General features: G+C 32.2%; 1 protein-coding gene across 1 annotated transcript; it reads right to left on the bottom strand.

Moving 5' to 3' along the window:
- Positions 1-685: 685 nt before the first annotated feature.
- On the bottom strand, positions 686-16,680 carry LOC149423939 (protein yellow-like). Its single transcript, XM_089632201.1, has 4 exons — positions 16,613-16,680; positions 13,994-14,228; positions 1,999-2,187; positions 686-1,828 (listed from the first exon to the last, which is right to left on the bottom strand). Exons 2-4 carry the CDS (start codon positions 14,223-14,225, stop codon positions 867-869), a joined length of 1,383 nt encoding a protein of 460 aa, XP_089488327.1. The 5' UTR covers positions 14,226-14,228; positions 16,613-16,680; the 3' UTR covers positions 686-866.
- Positions 16,681-19,388: the final 2,708 nt, after the last annotated feature.

The following is a 19,388-nucleotide window of genomic DNA, read 5'->3' on the forward strand; positions in this document are numbered from 1 at the left end:
TTTTTTTTCGTACAATTTGTCGAAAATCAAAGGGTCCTTTGATAATCATAAGCCCCTTTGATTTTGACCAAAACAAACAGAAAATTAACCAAAATATCTGTGGGTTCCACAATGAAACACTCAGTAAACATTAAAACTTGTATTTATTATTACTATTGGTGAGCAAAAAATCACTTTTTAAAATATTTGGCACTATATGCTACTGCTTTAAATATATCGTTTATTGCTTGAAACTGTATCTTTAAATTCAGTGGAATTGACATTTAAATTAAAGAAAACACATAATTCGCTATTTACGGTATTTTCACCTAGTTGATTTCTTTTGTCAGTCCATACATTACCCATTACACTAAAAACTCTTTCTAGGAAGACATTGGATACGGGAACACTGCACACGTATTGTACCATTTTCAACAGAGTTGAGCAACTCTCGCTACCACCCGCCAGAATCGCTCACGGCTTTTGCTCTGTAAATTATCACTAGAGTGAGGTATATATGTCGCGTATTTTAAAAAAAAACCGGACATTCTATTGTCCGGTTTTCCAAAATTTTCTAGACCGGACAGCCGTTTAAAAATCCGTACTGGCAACCCTAGGTGCGACTCCATAAAGGGGAAGATTTTGTCGATGGGTTCATAATAAATGTAGAAAGCTGGGCAAGAATAGTTATAAAAATAAACAAAAATTTACACTAGACTCGTTTTATTTACAAAACACACAATTTACAAAATAAATACATTCGTATTTGTACATAGTCACTGGATCATATCCACATATATGTATTGGTAACAAGATATTTACATTTACAAGTAGTAGTAGGGAGAAAAAGCTTAACTAAGGTTAATCCCATAGGAAAACATTATTCTTCAGTACAGTGGCTCGTGCACCCTGTAGTGCCTGTTCAACCAGGAAAGAGAATTGGCATTTGGCTGATATCTCTGGCGGTAAGAGATAGCAGGTGAGAGAGCAGAGTGTTGAGGAGGCCTTCCGAAAGGACGGTACAGAGCTGGGGCGATCTGCTGTTGGAATGTTGGTGCAACCTCGCAAACGGTTCCCCTAACCATATCACTTACTGGGGAAGAGTAAATTCTGAAATTTACATCGTTGAAGTCAAGATCGGCTTCTAAGAACACAGGCATGCGGTCTGAGATAACCCAGACATTTCCATTCTGGTCGAACTTCACGTCACTGGGGAATACTAGACCAACGTCGTCCTTGTCGGCAACTTGGTGATTTTCTGGTGTATAAGGAAGACTAGAGTGCCAGCATCCAATGGCGTTCTGGTCAATAAGATTAAAGAACATGAGTCCTTGATCGTTGATGGCCTTGGAAGTGAGGTGAGAGTTGGGTCCACGAGTTCCCACAGTCTTGAAATCTTGATATGAATCAGATACACGAGCACTATCTCTCAATACTCTGGTGGACACTGCGAATTCCCTGTGACTGGCGATAGGACTGAAGAAAAGAGTTCTGAAACCATCGGATTGAGTGGGGGACACAGCCATTCCGAAAATACCTTCTTCAAACCATTGGAAGTTAAGTCCAGCGATATTGAAGTCTCCCAGAAGGGGGTCAGGGAGGAAGAAGCCATGCGTAAACCTCCATGACCTGTTTTCTTGCCAAGAGTAGGCGATCAGACCATAACCGAGCTCATCAGATAGGTAAGCATAGGTGTCATCGCAGGTTGATCCCTCATCAATGACGATGTTAGCGATGAAAGTGTTGGCGTTGGTATCGGCAGCGGGGAATTCGTACCTTCTGATACGTCTATCGGTGTTGAGGTCAAATACGTTTAGGGCATAGGGGCAAGGGTTGGTTGTGGTATTTCCTGTTAAAACAAAACAACGTATTAAGAACCGGCCAAATCATTATGAGTATATAAACATACGTATTAACAAGTTTGCCAATCATTATAGATACAGGCTGCCAGATTGGAAGATCATTATTCCGCATCAATGAAACAATTGTGTGAATGTAAATCATTATATCAATACTAACCGATTCCATAGGTTCCAGTATCGAGGACCCACAGTCTTCCGCAAGAGTCAGCCTTGATCCTGTAAACGGTGGTAAGACCTGTGGCGCAGTTTCCCAGCTCGTTTCCTTCCAAGCTTGGGTATGGGATGAGTTGGGGGTTTTGGGCCTGGGGTTGGTCTGTCCTGATGTAGTTGAGGGTTGAAGGGATTCCTGGAACAAGTAATGATAAGGATGATTTGTTTGTTGTTTTTTGCAATCAATTTGGGAGCAGTAGCAGGAGTCATCCTATGGGGCCTAGTTAAAATCTCAACTATCCGAAAATCACGAGACGTCGATCCCTTTATATAAATACATGAGATAAGTGGCCTTGGATAATTGAAATTTGCTCAAGATTCAGTAGAAATTTATTCAGAGGGATGACATCCAGTTTTTTTACAGTAATTTCAAACAGGAGACCGTTAGAAAAATAATTTCCCTCAGGGTCTATGTCATCTTTGGGGATGCTGTGTGGAGGGTTTGAGGAAAGAAAGAAATGAACATGGGTCTTGAAGAGACTCATGTTGTGGAAGAGAGAAAATACAGAAGTCGGCAAATCGACCCATAGTCGAGCTGTTGAACTTACTTCATGTGACAAAAACTCAACCGTGTATAAAACTTCCGACTCCCAAAGTACCTTGGACTCCAAAATATTCAAACAAGAGGTGACTGCCAAATTCTACAGTTGTGTGCCATTAAAGTATCTGTGGGCTCTGTACAGAACACCCAGCTTCTGGAAAGCTAACTTGTCTTTGTCTTCAATTGAGCCCCCGTGCCTGAGTTGGTCACTTGAGGTACACCAAGCATATCAATGAAAGGCATGTTGGGAAAATTGCTTCCGTTAAAGGAGACTAGATTGTCATTTCAATCGTTTTTACATGTAATCAGATATGATTGGGTCTCTGAAACATAAAATTCGACTAGGTAAATTTTTCCCCAACTGGAAATCATCCAGCGGTAACCGTCCATTATTTGCTTCGAAGCCCTCCGAGCTGTTGGAGTTTGTATTTCCTTTAGAAACTTGTTAATCAAAAGCTGTATTGGACTGTGATGTAATTCGTGTAACAATGAATTGGTAAGCACAACAAAAGGTCATTGATCAAGGTGATTGATCAAACGATCAAACGATTGTTCAAGACGATCCAAACAAAGAAAAAAAGAGCAAATTTATAAAATTTGCCATTATTTTTAATTTCATTACATACAAAGACATAAGATGCAAATGTGCCCCATTTTAACGATATCACGCTGCCATGAATTGACCGCGACCAGTTTGAATATCAGCAAAAATCTCTTTGCACGCTTTTTTCTGTCCACATATTTAAATCCAATCTCGGACTAACCCGAATAGTATAGCTAGTCCTAAGATAATATTGCTTTGTAATGCAATTGCAAATCTCTGCAATTTTCATAATTTTTAAGTTACGTAAATTGCGTTTTAATTGGATAAATTATTTTTTACTAACAAAAAAAGCGTAGGCTTTAGAAAACTTAGCAAGAAATAAACTAACTGCATCATTGATTTCTCTCGAAGTTATCACAAATAATTACGAACTTTATCCAGATTAATTAAACTTTTATATAAGTAGTTAGCCCAAATCAATGTTTCTAACTAATGTTATAATTTAAATTCTGCAGGAAATTATTTTCATTTGTATTTTGTCATAAGTCCAATTAAATAAACAAGTGTAGGTATATGCTTGCAAAGTAAAGATAATCAATGAAATGAATTATGGTTGCCAAATCTGAATAAGATTATATTCATGAATAGGTATATCAACATTCGTGTCTTGCAGAGTGTCGAATGAGAAATCGTGGACATTAATTAATTAATTAAAAAGCCGTAAAAAACTTAATCAATATTATAACTGGATCATGTTACATATAAATCATAAAATAACGAGTTCAAGAGAACAGCCTGCTTAAAACATTCGATGTCAAATTTCCTAAGGAAAAGGGTTATTACATGTTATTCTAGAAATCTATCGAGCTTTAAGAGTCAACTTTATGTGGCAAATAAAATAAAATTTTAATCACCAAAAAGTATATACCGATTAATTGTGCCTACCAAGAACGTGTTGTGATATATTTTTTGACCTTCATGGGCAAAATTCTTTGAATGGTATTTTCAAATTATTTAAAATTACAACTTTGGTGTACAAAAGGTATTTTTTCCACAATTGTTGGTGGAATTTACAGTATTACATCGTGAGTTTGGAAAAAGATTTATAATTATGTAATCTCATAGCTTCATAGATAGGTACTAAAGTATATTATTTTATCGCTAAAATCTTTTGATTCTGTATGTTTCTTAGCCCTCTATTTTGTCTCTGTCAACCATAATCACCTTTTTATTAAATTCGTGCTATAGTATCCGCCCTTACAAAGAGATTTCACCGAAACCATTTGGCGTATTGTTATAAACTGATGAGATATATGCACATTAAACAATATTATTGAAGAGCATCTTTCTTCAGCAATTACACTGCAACTAATGCAGATCGCACTTGAGTGCAATCACAACAGTGCTTCTGCAATAGATAGGTACTATGAACTTAAGATCGCATAATAAAACATATATTAGTTTGGACTTCGGTGCATGACGAAACCAGCAACATTATTAAAAATACTTAATTATTTTGCGAAATACGTGAAATAGGATATAGAACCAAGGTGTTGTATTAACACATTTTTATTTGCTTGCGTGTTTTAGTTTCTGAAACATATTTTACACAATAGCAATACTGATTATAAGTAGTATAATTTAATGTTTATTTATATGTTGTTAATTTTTTGTTTCCTCCGGTACTAGGTTGCCGTAACAATTGGAATTTTTTACTTCGGTAGTTCAAAGATCTAATTTATTTGTTGTATAATATTATCTGCAACGACGCGTATTCCATAAATTTAACTCCTCTTGTAAATAGTTTATATAGTTGCAAGTTGCAAACAAAACAATGAATATAATCGACACAGGTTTATCCTAGTGAGACAGACATCGAAAAAAACCTGTAAAAAAACTTTATATTGTTAATAAAAAATAAAAATAAATTCTAGTGCTTAAAGTTTGCAGGAAATATAATATTAGTTTTCTGAAAGCCTGTGAACGAATTCAATAGATACATAAAACACGCATCAACTGTCATTTAATAAATTCAATGACATCTGATCAAATGACATCTAATCAAAGGGTTCTCAATATGACTATTTCCATTACTAACAGATTTTCAAAGGGTTCTAACTATAACCATATCCACAACTGACATCTAATCAAAGGGTTCTGATTAAAACTATATCCATAACTGACGGCTTATCAAAGGTTTCTAACTATATCCATAACTGACATAAAATCAAAGGATTCTTACTATAACTATATCCATAACTGACAGCTTATCAAGTGGTTCTATCCCTTACCTTTATCCGTGCAATATAAAACCGGCCGGTTACATTACATCGCGAACTTTTTTAATATTATTAGACACATATCAATGAAATCTCATATTTAAAAAGTAATGTAACTTAGACAAAAGTTGGTTAAGGATATGCAAAGATTGATTGTCAAACTTCGTGAATAATGACTGCCTTACACCATCTGTTTTTCATCAAGTTTGTGAATTCCTAGCGATTCGGGATGAAAAAAGGAGTGTTCTTCTTTGATAGTTAGTAGAGTGAGTGGTTAATCTCTGTTAGTACCGATTTTTGTTTTATTATGTGATGTTTGTCATCTCTCATTGTTTTTCGTAACTTTCTTACGTTAAAATTTTCCACGTTTATTGAGTTCTATATCATTAATAAAAAATATTTCAATATGTATTTATTATTGATTGTAAATGTGTATTACTGAATTTACAGGTATTGTGAATTTCGCGCGTATGTTTGATGATTTAATTTTTTTTTACGAAATAATGAACGACAACTTTACATACGTACTGTTAACTCACAGAATAAAAAAATATCTATTTGTGTTAACTTAATATTTTTATCACATACCTTTATTGATTTATAAATAGACATTAGGTTGTGACAGATATTGCTTTGGCATCGATTGCGCTGCAAATATTGTTTCGATCAAGATATTATGAACATGTTTAAAAAAAACATTAAAAAAAAAAAAAAAAAATGTTGGCAATGTTTCCAAGGCATAGGTACCCAAAGAAAATCGTTGCGATAAGGTTTCAAATGACGAACGGGTGAAAAAAACATCGATTAGATGATAAAATAGATCTACGACCAAGCATGTGACACAGCTCGCAAATGACAGTGACAGGTGCTTTCATGATTGTGATCCATGTTCAAGGAGTTGTCATATTTTAAAGATTTAGTACCATCCCAAAATATTATTTCTTTTCTAATAGCTATCTGCATGAAACCGTAAGTATGAAAATATTGTGTAAAGCGAAGATTTTTCATAGCGTCCCGATCGGTATGATAAAAAGGATCGTGTAAAGCAGGCATAAGAATATTTTTCCAATCATTTACTAAAAACCACTATTATAATTGTTGTGAAAGTAATATGGATTGCGTAATACAATGCAGGTGGAGACTGGACACATTTTCTTGCGCATAAATAAAATAGCACAAAGTCAAGATTGAACCCGCAACAAACGTAAAAAAACACAATAAACCGGTTGTTTACCGTGCTGATTGTGATGCTTTCTCTGGGTGACCTATGGTTGAGAGAAACGGATTATATTAGTATAACCATTAGATAAGAAGATTTTTTTTTTGTTTTCATGATTTCAGATAATTTGTAATTTATGTACTATTTCTTTACGTTGACATTTTCGTTTCGAAATGTTTTCACTGTGGTATAATGCAACTGGAAGTCATACATAATGATGAAAAGTAATATTGCAAACCTCTTTTATAATGGCATATTTGAAAATATACGTATGTCACATTCGTTATATTTGTAAACGGAAGAGATGAATTTTGGCTTACCAATGAGAAACTATGTAGAATTCCAAGGGAGAGAAAGAGTTTCCTTGACTGATGTCATATCATTATTCAATATTTCCAAGAAATCCTTTCAGATTTCTTCGGGTTGTGCCTAGCATACCCACAAATATGCTATACTTAGATTATTTCATAAATATCTCATCGTATTAAAACTTATTAATGTTCAAGCGTTTTTTAATGAAGCAGAACAAGACACAGAAGATAAAAAAATATTGGAAAAAATAGTTGCAACATTGACAAATATGACCATTGGGACAAGTGGTCATTGTTCCGCTAAGACAAGAGATCCTGGGTTCGATTCCTAGCTGTGACCGTTTTCTTTTTTATTATCTGTGTCTTGTTCTGTTTCATGTATCATTAGGATTTATTAGTATTATCTTCTTCAATGATTCAATTCATTTCGACTGCGTTTTGGTAAAACCCCCCAAGCCACAAAATGAAAATTTTACATGAGACGATATTTACAAATTCGTAAAACTAATTAAAAATATTTATGTTTATGTGAAAAAGGTAATTAGTTTTCAAAATTTTGCAATTTTATATAAAATTCTGCCAGATTTGAGGGTTGAGTAATTTTATTTAAGGTTTTCTAAAAAGCAACATTACCATAAAATGTGGCTTTGCCAAAAACAGTATGAATGTTATAAAGAACATCACAAAAGTTTCACTACTCGGAAGGATAAGAAGATTATGTCAGCGAAGAATCCTGTAAAACTGTATATAATCATTTTACCGGATCTTTTGCTGTAGCGAAAATAGAAGGAGTTTAAAATACTAACAGTTTTGCAAAAGAAAGCCACGATAATGATTCTAAGACGAAAAAAATATTCCAAAATTTAAAATATGCTGAACGATCTAAACGTATTTCCTTTAAAACAAATTTTGTACTTAAAAGTAATAGTATTTGATTTAATAATGTTTAACAGGCAATGAAGTTCAGAATTTATGCGAATACTAAATAAACGAGAACACATACATGATCACTGTACAAGAAGAAAAAAAAAATAAGACTTCCCTTTTGAAAGAAGTCGAAATCACAGAACTCATTACTATACAGGGTGTCCGCGGGTAAAGTGCACTAACTTTGCGGGGTGATTCGACATAATTTTAGAAGTAAAGGTAAATAACTTTTTCGAAATTTCAACGTTTTACGTAGTTTTTAGGTAAAAATCGTCGAACAATTTATATGGGAAAATAAATATTCTTCTATGGAAAAATATTTTAGTATGGGGAAAAAGTTGTATTTCTAAAAAAGTTATTTTTCTTTTTCACTTCAACCCCCGGATACCCTGTATAGAAGGGTTATGATCTTCCAAGAAATACCGAACTAATAACGTGTTAAATTTTAAAAAGTGAACAAAATGACAGGCTTAATGAGTGTTTTTTCTTTTAATTTTTGTAAAATTTAATTTTAAATATTGTGCTTAGTTTGTAGCTTGATTGCTGCATATTATTTAATTTTTATATTAGCACATATGTAACCACTGTACGAATGCACTATTATTTTAAGTTACATAAATAGGTTTAGTGTCCAGCAATTGGTTATTTAAAGACAATAATTTGCTGTAAAACACGTCATAAAATGGTATACCTACATTGATTTTCAATAGATAAGAAAGATTAGTATCACGAAGCTGATATAAATTCGGAAAGGCCAGCATTATAAATTGATAAACATGTATTACAAATAATTACATATTTTCGATGTGAGCAAAAACTAAACCACTTACAAACTGAAAGTGCTATTGTTTTCGTTTTGTTCCGTAATAAAGTGTTTCAAATATTTAAGTACCAGCTTGTGGAATTATCCAAACCGGTTTTATTATTGGTCCACAAAATACAAATTCCTCCCACTTTCACTCAAATAAATTATACACCTGTATCATATGTGTCAGTTGTCAGTTATGCAAATTTAAATAGATAAATAATGTATTAATTATTTACCAATACCAAATGCCCTTCAAGTAATTGATCAGCAAAAAAAGACGTACCCACATTCAATGTACATTAAATGTGTTAAATGGTTCGAAGTTGATTAAAACGCAACTAGTTCCAGAAATATTAAGTTCAGAACTAAATCATTTAACAAACGACACACCCGTGTTTATTTGGGTTACATTTCGAAACTGCAACTGCAATTTTCGCGTACAAATATTAGTCTGCCAGAATTACACACATGGACCAAATTACAGGTATTGGAAATTACACGCGCAAAAAAACTTTCCCTAACTTTTATCTCTTCAAATATGATATCTATTTAGCAGATAATAAACACTAAAATTAAAAAAATATATAGACGCGTATTGTGTAATTTAAGTATATGCGTAGTTAAAGTAGTCATGATCTCTACATATTTAATTTCGTTCCGTGTAATTGTAGAAGTTTAATATTGATACATGAAATCCATGCCTGTGTAATTCTAGCTGTGTAATTCTGGTCCATTTAATCCACGCCTATGTAATTTGAAATTCCATCTGTGTGTAATTCTAGCAAAGTAATATAAGTACATTAAACCCATGCCTGTTTAATTTCGCCCGTGTGTTATTCTAGCAGTGTTATATTGGTACATGAAATCCACGACTGTGTATCATGTTATGCATATTAAACCACATCAAATCATTGATGTTTTATACTTAGTCTATGCGTCAAATCATAGTAAATCCATGCCTGTGTAATCAGTAATTCCGTCCATGTGTAATACTAGCAATTTAATATGAGTAGATGAAATCAACCCCTGTGTAATTTCGTCCATGTGTGATTCTAGCTGTGTAATATTTGTACACTAAATCCACACCTGTGCAATTTTGTCCATGTGTAATTCTAGTTGTGTTATATGGGTAAATGAAATCCATGCCTGTGTAATTTCGTACATGTGTAATTTTAGCTGTGTAATATTGGAACTTGAAATCTACGTCTGTGTAATTTCATCCCTGTGTAATTTTTGATATGTTATATTGGCACATGAAATTCACGCCTGTGTAATTTCGCACTCACACCGTCTATTTGAGCGTTTTACACTATTTTTGTGAGATAATTATGTTTTATCAAATGAACAAAATGTATTGAAAATGGTTTCAGAATATTATATTCGGAAAATCTTGAATATAAATGTAAGAATGAACTGTGACTGATTTTTAAAGATAAACTGATCGAATGTTTATGAAATAAGTTATTTGTTACAATCGTTCTTAGAAGATTTATTTATAGATTTCTTTAGAGGGTTTATTGAAAAACTGTTTTTTTCGTTGGTCTGAAACAAAGATAAGCTTAAACTCTTAATTTTTTCTGACAGATCACAAAAACAGTTACCTAATTTTTACCGTTAATCGCATTTGGTATGCTTAGAAGAGTAATTCTTTATTTTTCATATAAATAATGGTATCTGTTACAAAATTGGGTTAATGTTTATTTAACACGAGCCTTTCGATAAATAGGCTTCTACTTAAAAGAACCAGTTGAATAATTATTTTATTGTGCAACGTAACAAGAATATTTTTTCAAAACTACATTTTTTGGACTAGGTTGGTCATAGAAACGAATAATAGTATCTAGGTCATTTGTAAGTAATCGGTAGTGGACACCCACACCTACGCGTTAAGGTGGGTAACGAACGGCTGTCCATTCAAAAATGACGTGAAGTATAATCATGTAGATATTTGGCAGTTTAATTGCGAAATAATGAAATTTAAATGCATGGGGAGTTTTTTTGTTGCTCTCTGACGATAGATTATATCTAATTTATATGAAAAGACATTTTTTAATCCCCAAAAAATATTTATAAAGCGATAAAAAAAAATTGATAAAAAAATTTCCAAATCTCGTAAAGTTCTTTTGAACATTTGAACAAATAAAAAAAAATACAATGTTTTTTTTCCTTTTTTATTCTTACAGCCAACAAAATAAATAACTCATAAGATCTAAAAAGTGATTGCTTGATCTTACACAGATATAAATTTTTTTTATTGAAAATGCAGGCCTTCAACGAATGAATTGATATGTTTCCTAAAACACTTTTAGCAAAATCACGATCTCGGAATACGTGTTCAAAAATATGATAATATTTCAGCATTTCGTCATTGTATATCATCAAGGCAGAGGCATGAACTCGTGTTCCTATATTATTGCGAGTTTACTAAAAGTTTTAAGGAAACGGCCTGCAATCACGTTTCAGGATTACAAATATTTTTTAATAAATTATCAATAGTCACTTTACTCTGTGCATAATACTTAATGTATTACCTGATGATATTTTAGAAATCAAATAAGAAAATGAATATTAAAATTAGAATCTGATGCATAAAAGAAACAATCGACATTATGTTGTTTTTATACATCTTACCAATTAGCAATCACACTTCTGGGTATAATAACATCAATGAAATTGTTTTATAATTTTTTTCCAATCTAATTTACTATAATGGTCATCAATGAACCGGCTTATATTAAACCGGTATTGTTCGCGTAAGCTGTTTATAGCTTTTAAGATCATGGAGAAATGCACTTTTGCTTAATTATAATAAATCTTAATGATTTACGTATTTCTGAGCTGTCAGACTTTTGACGGTTCAAATGACAGGTTAAAGTTGGGGTTTTAGAATGTGGGCTGCGGTTTCCGTTTTTTTCTGTGGCAAGTGTTTTTATTACAAGCTTAACCGTAGCTATGCCCTGAATAATTATTTTTTAATAATATTGAGCAATTTAATTTAGAGCGAGTGTTGACAAACTAAAGCAATGCCCCTTATTTGCATAGGTTTTTGAAATTGAATATATTATCTTTACAACACACGAAAAAAATTGTGGTGAATTTTTGAAAAATAAGCAATGTCGTAAAACCGCATTGCACGTATTGCCAAAATATTCCAATGTGTGCAATTCTTTCACGTTTTTGTTTCACGCATAAAATTTTGGTAAAATTGCGTATTTTTGTATTTTAATTGCATTTTAAAGTATGTGAGATTGGTAGTGAAGATAATTATCACATTGGAAACACTGTGATACCCGCCTAATTACCGTGTTGTTTTTAAGTCATGTGTCCATAAGGCACCATTTATTGCACAAGGACCCACGTACTATACAACATATGTATCATAGGCATACATAATACTCAAGACCACCTCAGTTCAGGTAGATATATCCGGCGAAAAGTTATGCAATTGTTTTGCTCTGCTTTCAATGACCTTAGAGTTCCGATCAGGATTTATGTAACAGATCTAAAATAGGCTATTTGCTTAATCTTAAACGTGAAATATGACTGAAGGCTTTTAAGCTGTTGGGCAGTGTTTAAGGCTTCAAATTTTGTAACATTTAATATAAGTTTATCTATTCATAATGCTGGAATTCAAATATGTGACATTGACACGAATATAATGTTCTTTCACGTCCTCACTCAAATTTCTGTCCGTTTTTACATTTCGATTGATTTATCATGTAACAACAGGTGTTGCCAAGTAATTAGTAGATCAGAAACATGTGAGATAAGATGAAATAATACGGAACTAGTTAAATAAATATGTATAGTATTGTAAACAACCATTATAGATTATTATTTCGTAAACTTCAACTTTTCTGTTTTTTTAATTAAGTATGAACATGTACGTTAGTTGATAAATTTCCGTGTTTTTGTGGTATTTAAACAGAATTGCAGGACATAACTAAATGATTATAACTTTTGCTATGCGAATGGTAAATGTGTATTTTTCATTATTTTATACATCAGCATTAAATTTGTATACTTCATTTTTATCCATCAATTAACTGTTTTCTATCCAAATGATTTAATTACTGCTAATAAGATAACTCTATCAAGAGATCTAATTTTTCTTTATAAAATTTGTGTTTGCGGTTTTATAGTAGTACACATATAAATGCATTAATTATATCTTGATAGAGACATTTCCAAAACTATTTTTAATTGATTTTCACCCGCAGTCACGTGTGAGCAAATGAGTTTAATCATCGCCCGAAGCAAATACACTTTCAATTTGGAAGTAGTGATTATATACCGATATTTTCAAATAGGACTTTAACGAGAATTCCAACTGCGCGTAGTTAGTTGGAATGTGATATTGCCAATTGGAAGAAATGAGGATGAGAAGAAAGGATGGGCGTATAGTTAGGTTAAGCCACGTACTCATCTGCCGCTCCGAGTTGTAAGCTGTAAACCTTAGCCGTTGTAGATACATGTAACCAAGCTCTAGTACAGACTCTATTAAATATATTGCATACAAATTTGATGTATAAATTTATGTATAAACTCTATCGTACTAAGCATAAAGAGTAAAGGTCAAAACAAACAACTGTTAAGGAGAGCGATTTAAAATTTATTAACTGTGAGAGCTTTTATTGGGTGATTGAGTAACAAATGCCTATTTAAAAACTGTAAGGACTTATATTGGGTGATCGAGTAAAAAATGCCTATTTTTAATTGAAATATATTTTTGAGTTTTTTTAAATTTTGATATCACTTAAAGATATTTCCCCAGAAATTGAAAAATTAAGTAATCTAAAATTTCATTTTTTTGACCTCTACTCTTAAAATTATTATGCTAAGGTATGATAGAAATATCAAAAAAGTAAGAACTGCGTGTATTATAAGTACCTACCTTTTATGTACATCCATTCTGTTTTAGGTATATTATGTCATTTACGGAGCGGAACATTTACTAATGTACATACCTATTTAATTTTCGTAAACCAACAATTTTTTTTCCGCTAATATGGACCCTTAGCAAGTCGAAATCTGCTTAAATAAAATCAGCTAAAGTAGACAATATCTTGTTCCTTCGTACTGGTAATACGATATCGTTATATGGGGTTACAGGGTACTAACAGATACCAAAAGATACCAACAGATACCAACAGATACAGACAGATAACAACAGATATCAACAGGTTTATTTTTAAAGAGGGACAGGAAATACTTCTTTTCACATTTAGCACTATGCCACGACGCCATGTGATGAAAAACTCTATGGAATCGTCTTATGAAGGAGTATGACAGAATTTAAGAAATGTTATTTACCTTCACGCCATCTGGGCACAGAGACGAACAGTTTGTTTTGCCAGATCTCAATGCCAACTGGTAGGTTGTTTTCTGGGATGAAAGCCTTGCTCAGGATGGCCTGCTGGCGGGTGTACTCATCGGGGAAGGCATAGTCCACAGACGTCCAGGAATATCTCTCTTGGAGCTTCACCGCGGCATCAGTCGCCAGCATCAGGGAGCAAAGTCCCAGCACGAATAGGGAGAGCTTCATGATCTGTGGAAGTTCATTAGTTAAAACGTCATAAAAGTGATAAATGTTAATTGATGGAGATGATAGAAAACCACATGCTCCTGCAAAATCCTTGCTCTATTCACATTAAAATATCTTGAAAGCCTAATAAGGGGTTGGAAGTAGGCTGAGTAGGAGTAGTTATAATCCTTTTAGTTGCAAATTTGACAGCAGTATTGCGGCATTAAAAAAACACGTGAAAATTGTTTAGGTACTGGGAAGAATAACAAACAGTCTCAATCTCCAATCTCCAATCATGGAAGTAGGATTCAGACGCGTGTATGGAAAAATATATTATTTTCTATGCATGTCAAACACTACACTCTAACTAATCTTTATTTACTTACGATTTTGGATATTTTAACGTTTATTAAATGATCACATTGATTACGCAAATAAAGGTTGGATTACAAAGGTACGTATGTGTTATTATGGAGTTGATCCGTATAACATATTATTATGCCAAAATATATTTTTTTATCGATCATTATTTTTCCCAGTGTGGTATTGAATATCCAGAATATTATGTAATTCTGACTGTATTAGATTAGTCGTTGGTATGCAAAAAATGGTTTTATAATTTATGTGTAATTTATGAGTAAAATGAAATGGAAGGTTAACGTATATTTTGAACATGAATAACGTGATTACACGACATAAAACAATTTTGTTACGTAAATCGCGTTACAGAGCGTATTCAAGGTGCAAGCAATATTCTTTCTAACTAAATATCTTGCCTGAAAGAGGCATTTTGAACTTGTCCAAAGCTAGGTTGTGGAAAATTTTTAAGAAACCTTATACAAGTACATATCTTAAACCTTAAATCTTATACATATCTTAATTCTAAGAAATAAATTAAATATGGAAAAGCTTACTACGCCATTCAGGAATATAATACGGAATTATATTATGGAAATCTGCATTTTCTTGTAATAAATTCGAATGGATATATTTAGAAATAAGCACTGCTCAATATCTGAATAAAAAAAAACAGAACGACTTATATTAGGTATACTAATTTAAGTTTTACACAATTAATGATATACAACCATTTGTGTATAGTAATTGATTGTTCATTACTTGTGTAAAATTTAAAATACGTTTATTCCTAGGAGGGCATGCATTTTGGATTCAGTCTATGAAAAAATAATTAAATATAAAATATTCATAAACTTTATAATACCTGTAATAAATAATAATTATTACTGTTAATAACTAAGTCAATTTAGAGTTCTGATTGACACTTATGACCGTTGGTAACAGAATATTGCAATTCATATTTGCATTAGAAACAGGTAAACAAGTTAATTGGCTTTTTCAATCAGATTACGACGCGAATGCACTCGGCTGAAGAAGATTGTACTTTCCTCCAATTATTTATTAACGACGAGATATTACATTTGGTCTGTTATTTTGTTACAGCATTTTTTTCCTCAAGCATAATGATATAACTGATTTGTACAAATTAAAAAGATAGATTTTTTCTAAATAAATAAATTTCTGTGAAAAAAAACAATTTAAAGGTTGGAAATTAAAATAGTGTGATTTTGTGTAAGGTTGGTTTAAGTTAGGTACAATAATCACTTTTAATTGATAAACCAGAAATCACAAAGAGTGAAAAGAATTGAGGAAAGTGGCGTACATGAATTATTTATGGGGTTTTGAAAGAAAAAAAATGTTTGCTTACTTGGAGAATTAGAAGACTAATGTGATGCGGAGGAGAAAAGTAAATAAATAACAATTATTATAAATAGGTATTTTAGCGTACACTTGTGATACTCCTGGAGAAATTTATCCCTAGATTCTTACCCACCCCTGATGCCTTTTTCCTTCCCAGAACTTCCTCCCCTTCTTTTACATAAAAATACCCTAGATACAGGATCCCCAAATATGATATAGGCCCCGAGGGAAATTATTTTACTCACAGCGTCCTGTGTGGGGTCAGTGAAAAAAAACGAGTAAAATTTAGTACTGCATTCAAATTGAGCAAAGTTTATGTTGACAAAATAAGTTATTAATTTTCCGCGTGTTTTTTCTCTCAGTCAAAATTACAACTCCGATAGCAAAAGCTGCTTATGAGTGATTCAAATTCATGTTTAAGCAAGAAAAAAATATTTTAAAAGAAAGTTTCAAATTATCACGAAAAATGTGTTACAGAAAATGAAAATGTTCATGTCCTTGATAAACATTGTTAAAACTATGTAAAAATTGTCAGCTTTTTATTCTCCTGCAATTTTCAAAATTTGTGTTTTTACTGTCCAACAAAAAGATGACCGCTTAAAAGAAACTACAAGTACCTACTTTGAACTAGAAATTACAAGTATTTTGTAAATGATTATTAGAAATTTGTGTAAATAAAACCCACTTGCCTTGTGATATATCCAATAATAATGCTGAACAATGATACACCACTGACTGATACTAATCCTGAAGTTACCCCGGCTTTAAATACTAGCCCTACCATGCTATGGTTCCTTGACTGAACGCAAAAATACTACAAATCAAATTACTCACGGCCTATACTATACAAACACCTCAAAAAATATTAGTATTCGTGTAATTATCAATCTCCAGGACGTGGATATGTAATGATTTTTCGACGCAGTGCCACTGTACTTTCTATTTTTGTAGGCCGTTTGTAGTTTTACCCCACTATCAAAATTATTGAAGTAAGTTAATAAAGCACGGTTCACTTGTCATATTTTAGCTACTGTGTGTGTGTGTGTGTGAGCTTCTTATGTTCGTAGAGGCTTGTCAGTGTGTTAGTGACGGTAATTTTGGCAAAAAACATTAATATAATCGGCTAACAATCAAATAGAACGACAGGTAGGTTAAGTCAGGTGGAAACAATGTGAATATTATTTGCAGGTAGATAAAATAATTTTATTAATATGAAAATTACGAAAAGTGCTTAGGGCCAAGTAATACAAATTTAGTTATTGCTTAACTAAACTATTTTTTTAAGGATATTAAATTTATTTCTTTTCTGAAACTTAAATCAATTCAAGTTAGGTATGATTTGCGATTTTTATGGCCAAAAGTATTATAGTGATTTATTTTTGGGGTATTATGCCGTGTTTAAGCTACCTGCTTATTTTGCTAACGTTGGCAATGATCACACATCTGCCCTGATTATTGACACTGCAATTCTGTCCGAAACGTTGGCTAAAGAAGGAGGTAGCGAGCCCTGAAATAAATCACTACAATTCAACGTATTCCATTTTGCATCATTATCTTCATAAAACTTTCTTCCACTTAACTCGTCAGAAATATATATTTCTAAAGCTGTACAGCAAAGATTTTTAAACTTATTAAATTAAAAATTTTTCGAAATTCCAACGTTTTAAGGTAGTTTTTAGGTAAAAAAAGTTGTATTGTTTGTAAGGGAAAATAAATATTCTCTATGTAAAATTATTTATTTTCCCATACAAAGAGTTCAACTTTTTTTACACATTTTTTGCGCCTGGGAACACTTTATCTATGATTACTGAAAATTGTATTTGCATGATCTTATCTTACAACAGCAAAACTTAATTTTCAAATGACTTTTCAACTAATATATTCTTTACAGAAAACGAGAATAATTAACTATGAAAAATTCAGTAGTTTTAACTGGTTTTACTTTTAAAAGCTCAAATAAAATTTCCAAGAAATGTGTTTGTAGTTATAACAACTCCATATGTGTTGTTTTACCAGGCATTAGAACTCTACCATAAACTGCTGGTAACTTGATTTGTTTCTTACGAATTCGTGACAAATTTATCTCAGTTCAGAGGGGCTGGATATGAAGATTTATGGTTTCCAACATTTTTTTAACAGCACATATATATTTTTAGAACGATTGATTTAAAGAAAGAGAATATTATACATGTCTAAAAGCACAATGCGGTGCTTAATTTTTCTACGATTGTCTTATTGGCGGTCTATGTGTTTCTTCACTCGTCCTTTAATTAAAACCATTCTCTACAAAGAATGTAGTAAGCATTCAAAAAGAAGGAGAAGATGGTTTGAAAGGAAGATATGTAAATTCAAATTTACAGGAGGCACGCCAATTTAACCCTTATGATCCGTAGCCCTGCAATTGTAGAGTTGAAGAATTGTGCCCACGTACGTCACGAAGCACTACAATTGCAGTGTTAACCTAATACATTCATTTTGCCTTTAAATATTACTTCTACAGGGTCTGTTAAACACAAAAATCAAAATGTCAATTTATTAAGTATTGTCTTCATGTTGCCATTTTTTATTTTTTTTATTTATTGAATATTTTTGTCGGCTCCTACGGGTTGAGCATGGCTTATTTAAAATATAACAAAATAATATCTTAAATAGTATTTAAATAAACACTGTGAATTTTTAAAGTAATTTATTTTTAGGGTATTATGCCGTGTTGCGCTACCTCCTTCTTTAGCCAACGTTTCGGACAGCATTTCAGTATCCATCATCAGAGCAGATGTGCAATCTGTAACTGTAAATTTATTTTTATGCATATAACATTTAAACTAAAAAGAACTAAATGTGTTTTTTCTGTCGAATGAATTTATTATAATTAGTTTTCAAATCGACAAATATATGGAGAGCTTAAAAACATAGAGTGTATAAGCAAAATATGTTATTGTATGAATAGAAATTCGATTGCGGGGTCTTAATTTGATACAAAAAAACAAATAACCAAAGGTTCTCTTCATTGTCAAAGAAGGATAATATTCCAATATTTTTTTTGGAAATAATGCAACCACGAGCAAATGATGAAAAATGATGTTTTGAACGTGTTGTGCGTTAAAATAAAAGTCATGTTACACATACATCAACGCCCACCGGGTTAACACTCCTTTAAAGTTATTGATCCAATTGAATTTAACAATATTAATTACATAAATTGTAGTTATATTTTGAACACACGATTAACAATCGATATTAAAAAAGCTTTTGACTGGGTCGATTATTCAATCACAAAGCAAATTCAGCACGAAAATCGGCAATTCTGAACGTTTCATTATCATACGTTTTTTATGGAGTGATTAATTGGACATACTGCTTTCCGGAAGCAAGAATGGTTTATGGGTGGCAACACGGCATATCACACAGGTGCGTTTAATAGCCTATTACCTATGCTGGTCGTTTATGCAGAATTTAGTGTTTCTG

This window comes from Hesperophylax consimilis, chromosome 5, assembly GCF_061612785.1.
Source record: "Hesperophylax consimilis isolate HC1 chromosome 5, BYU_Hcon_1.0, whole genome shotgun sequence".
Taxonomy (NCBI): Eukaryota; Metazoa; Arthropoda; class Insecta; order Trichoptera; family Limnephilidae; genus Hesperophylax; species Hesperophylax consimilis.

What these genes read in the sequence shown, in the direction of transcription:
- LOC149423939 (XM_089632201.1), bottom strand. Translation starts at nt 14,225, where the DNA reads ATGAAGCTCTCCCTATTCGTGCTGGGACTTTGCTCCCTGATGCTGGCG. An exon ending in TGTGCCCAGATGGCGTGAAG is followed by an intron (nt 2,188 to 13,993) that starts GTAAATAACATT and finishes TACTTGTTCCAG; the next exon opens with GAATCCCTTCAACCCTCAAC. An exon ending in TACTGGAACCTATGGAATCG is followed by an intron (nt 1,829 to 1,998) that starts GTTAGTATTGAT and finishes TTGTTTTAACAG; the next exon opens with GAAATACCACAACCAACCCT.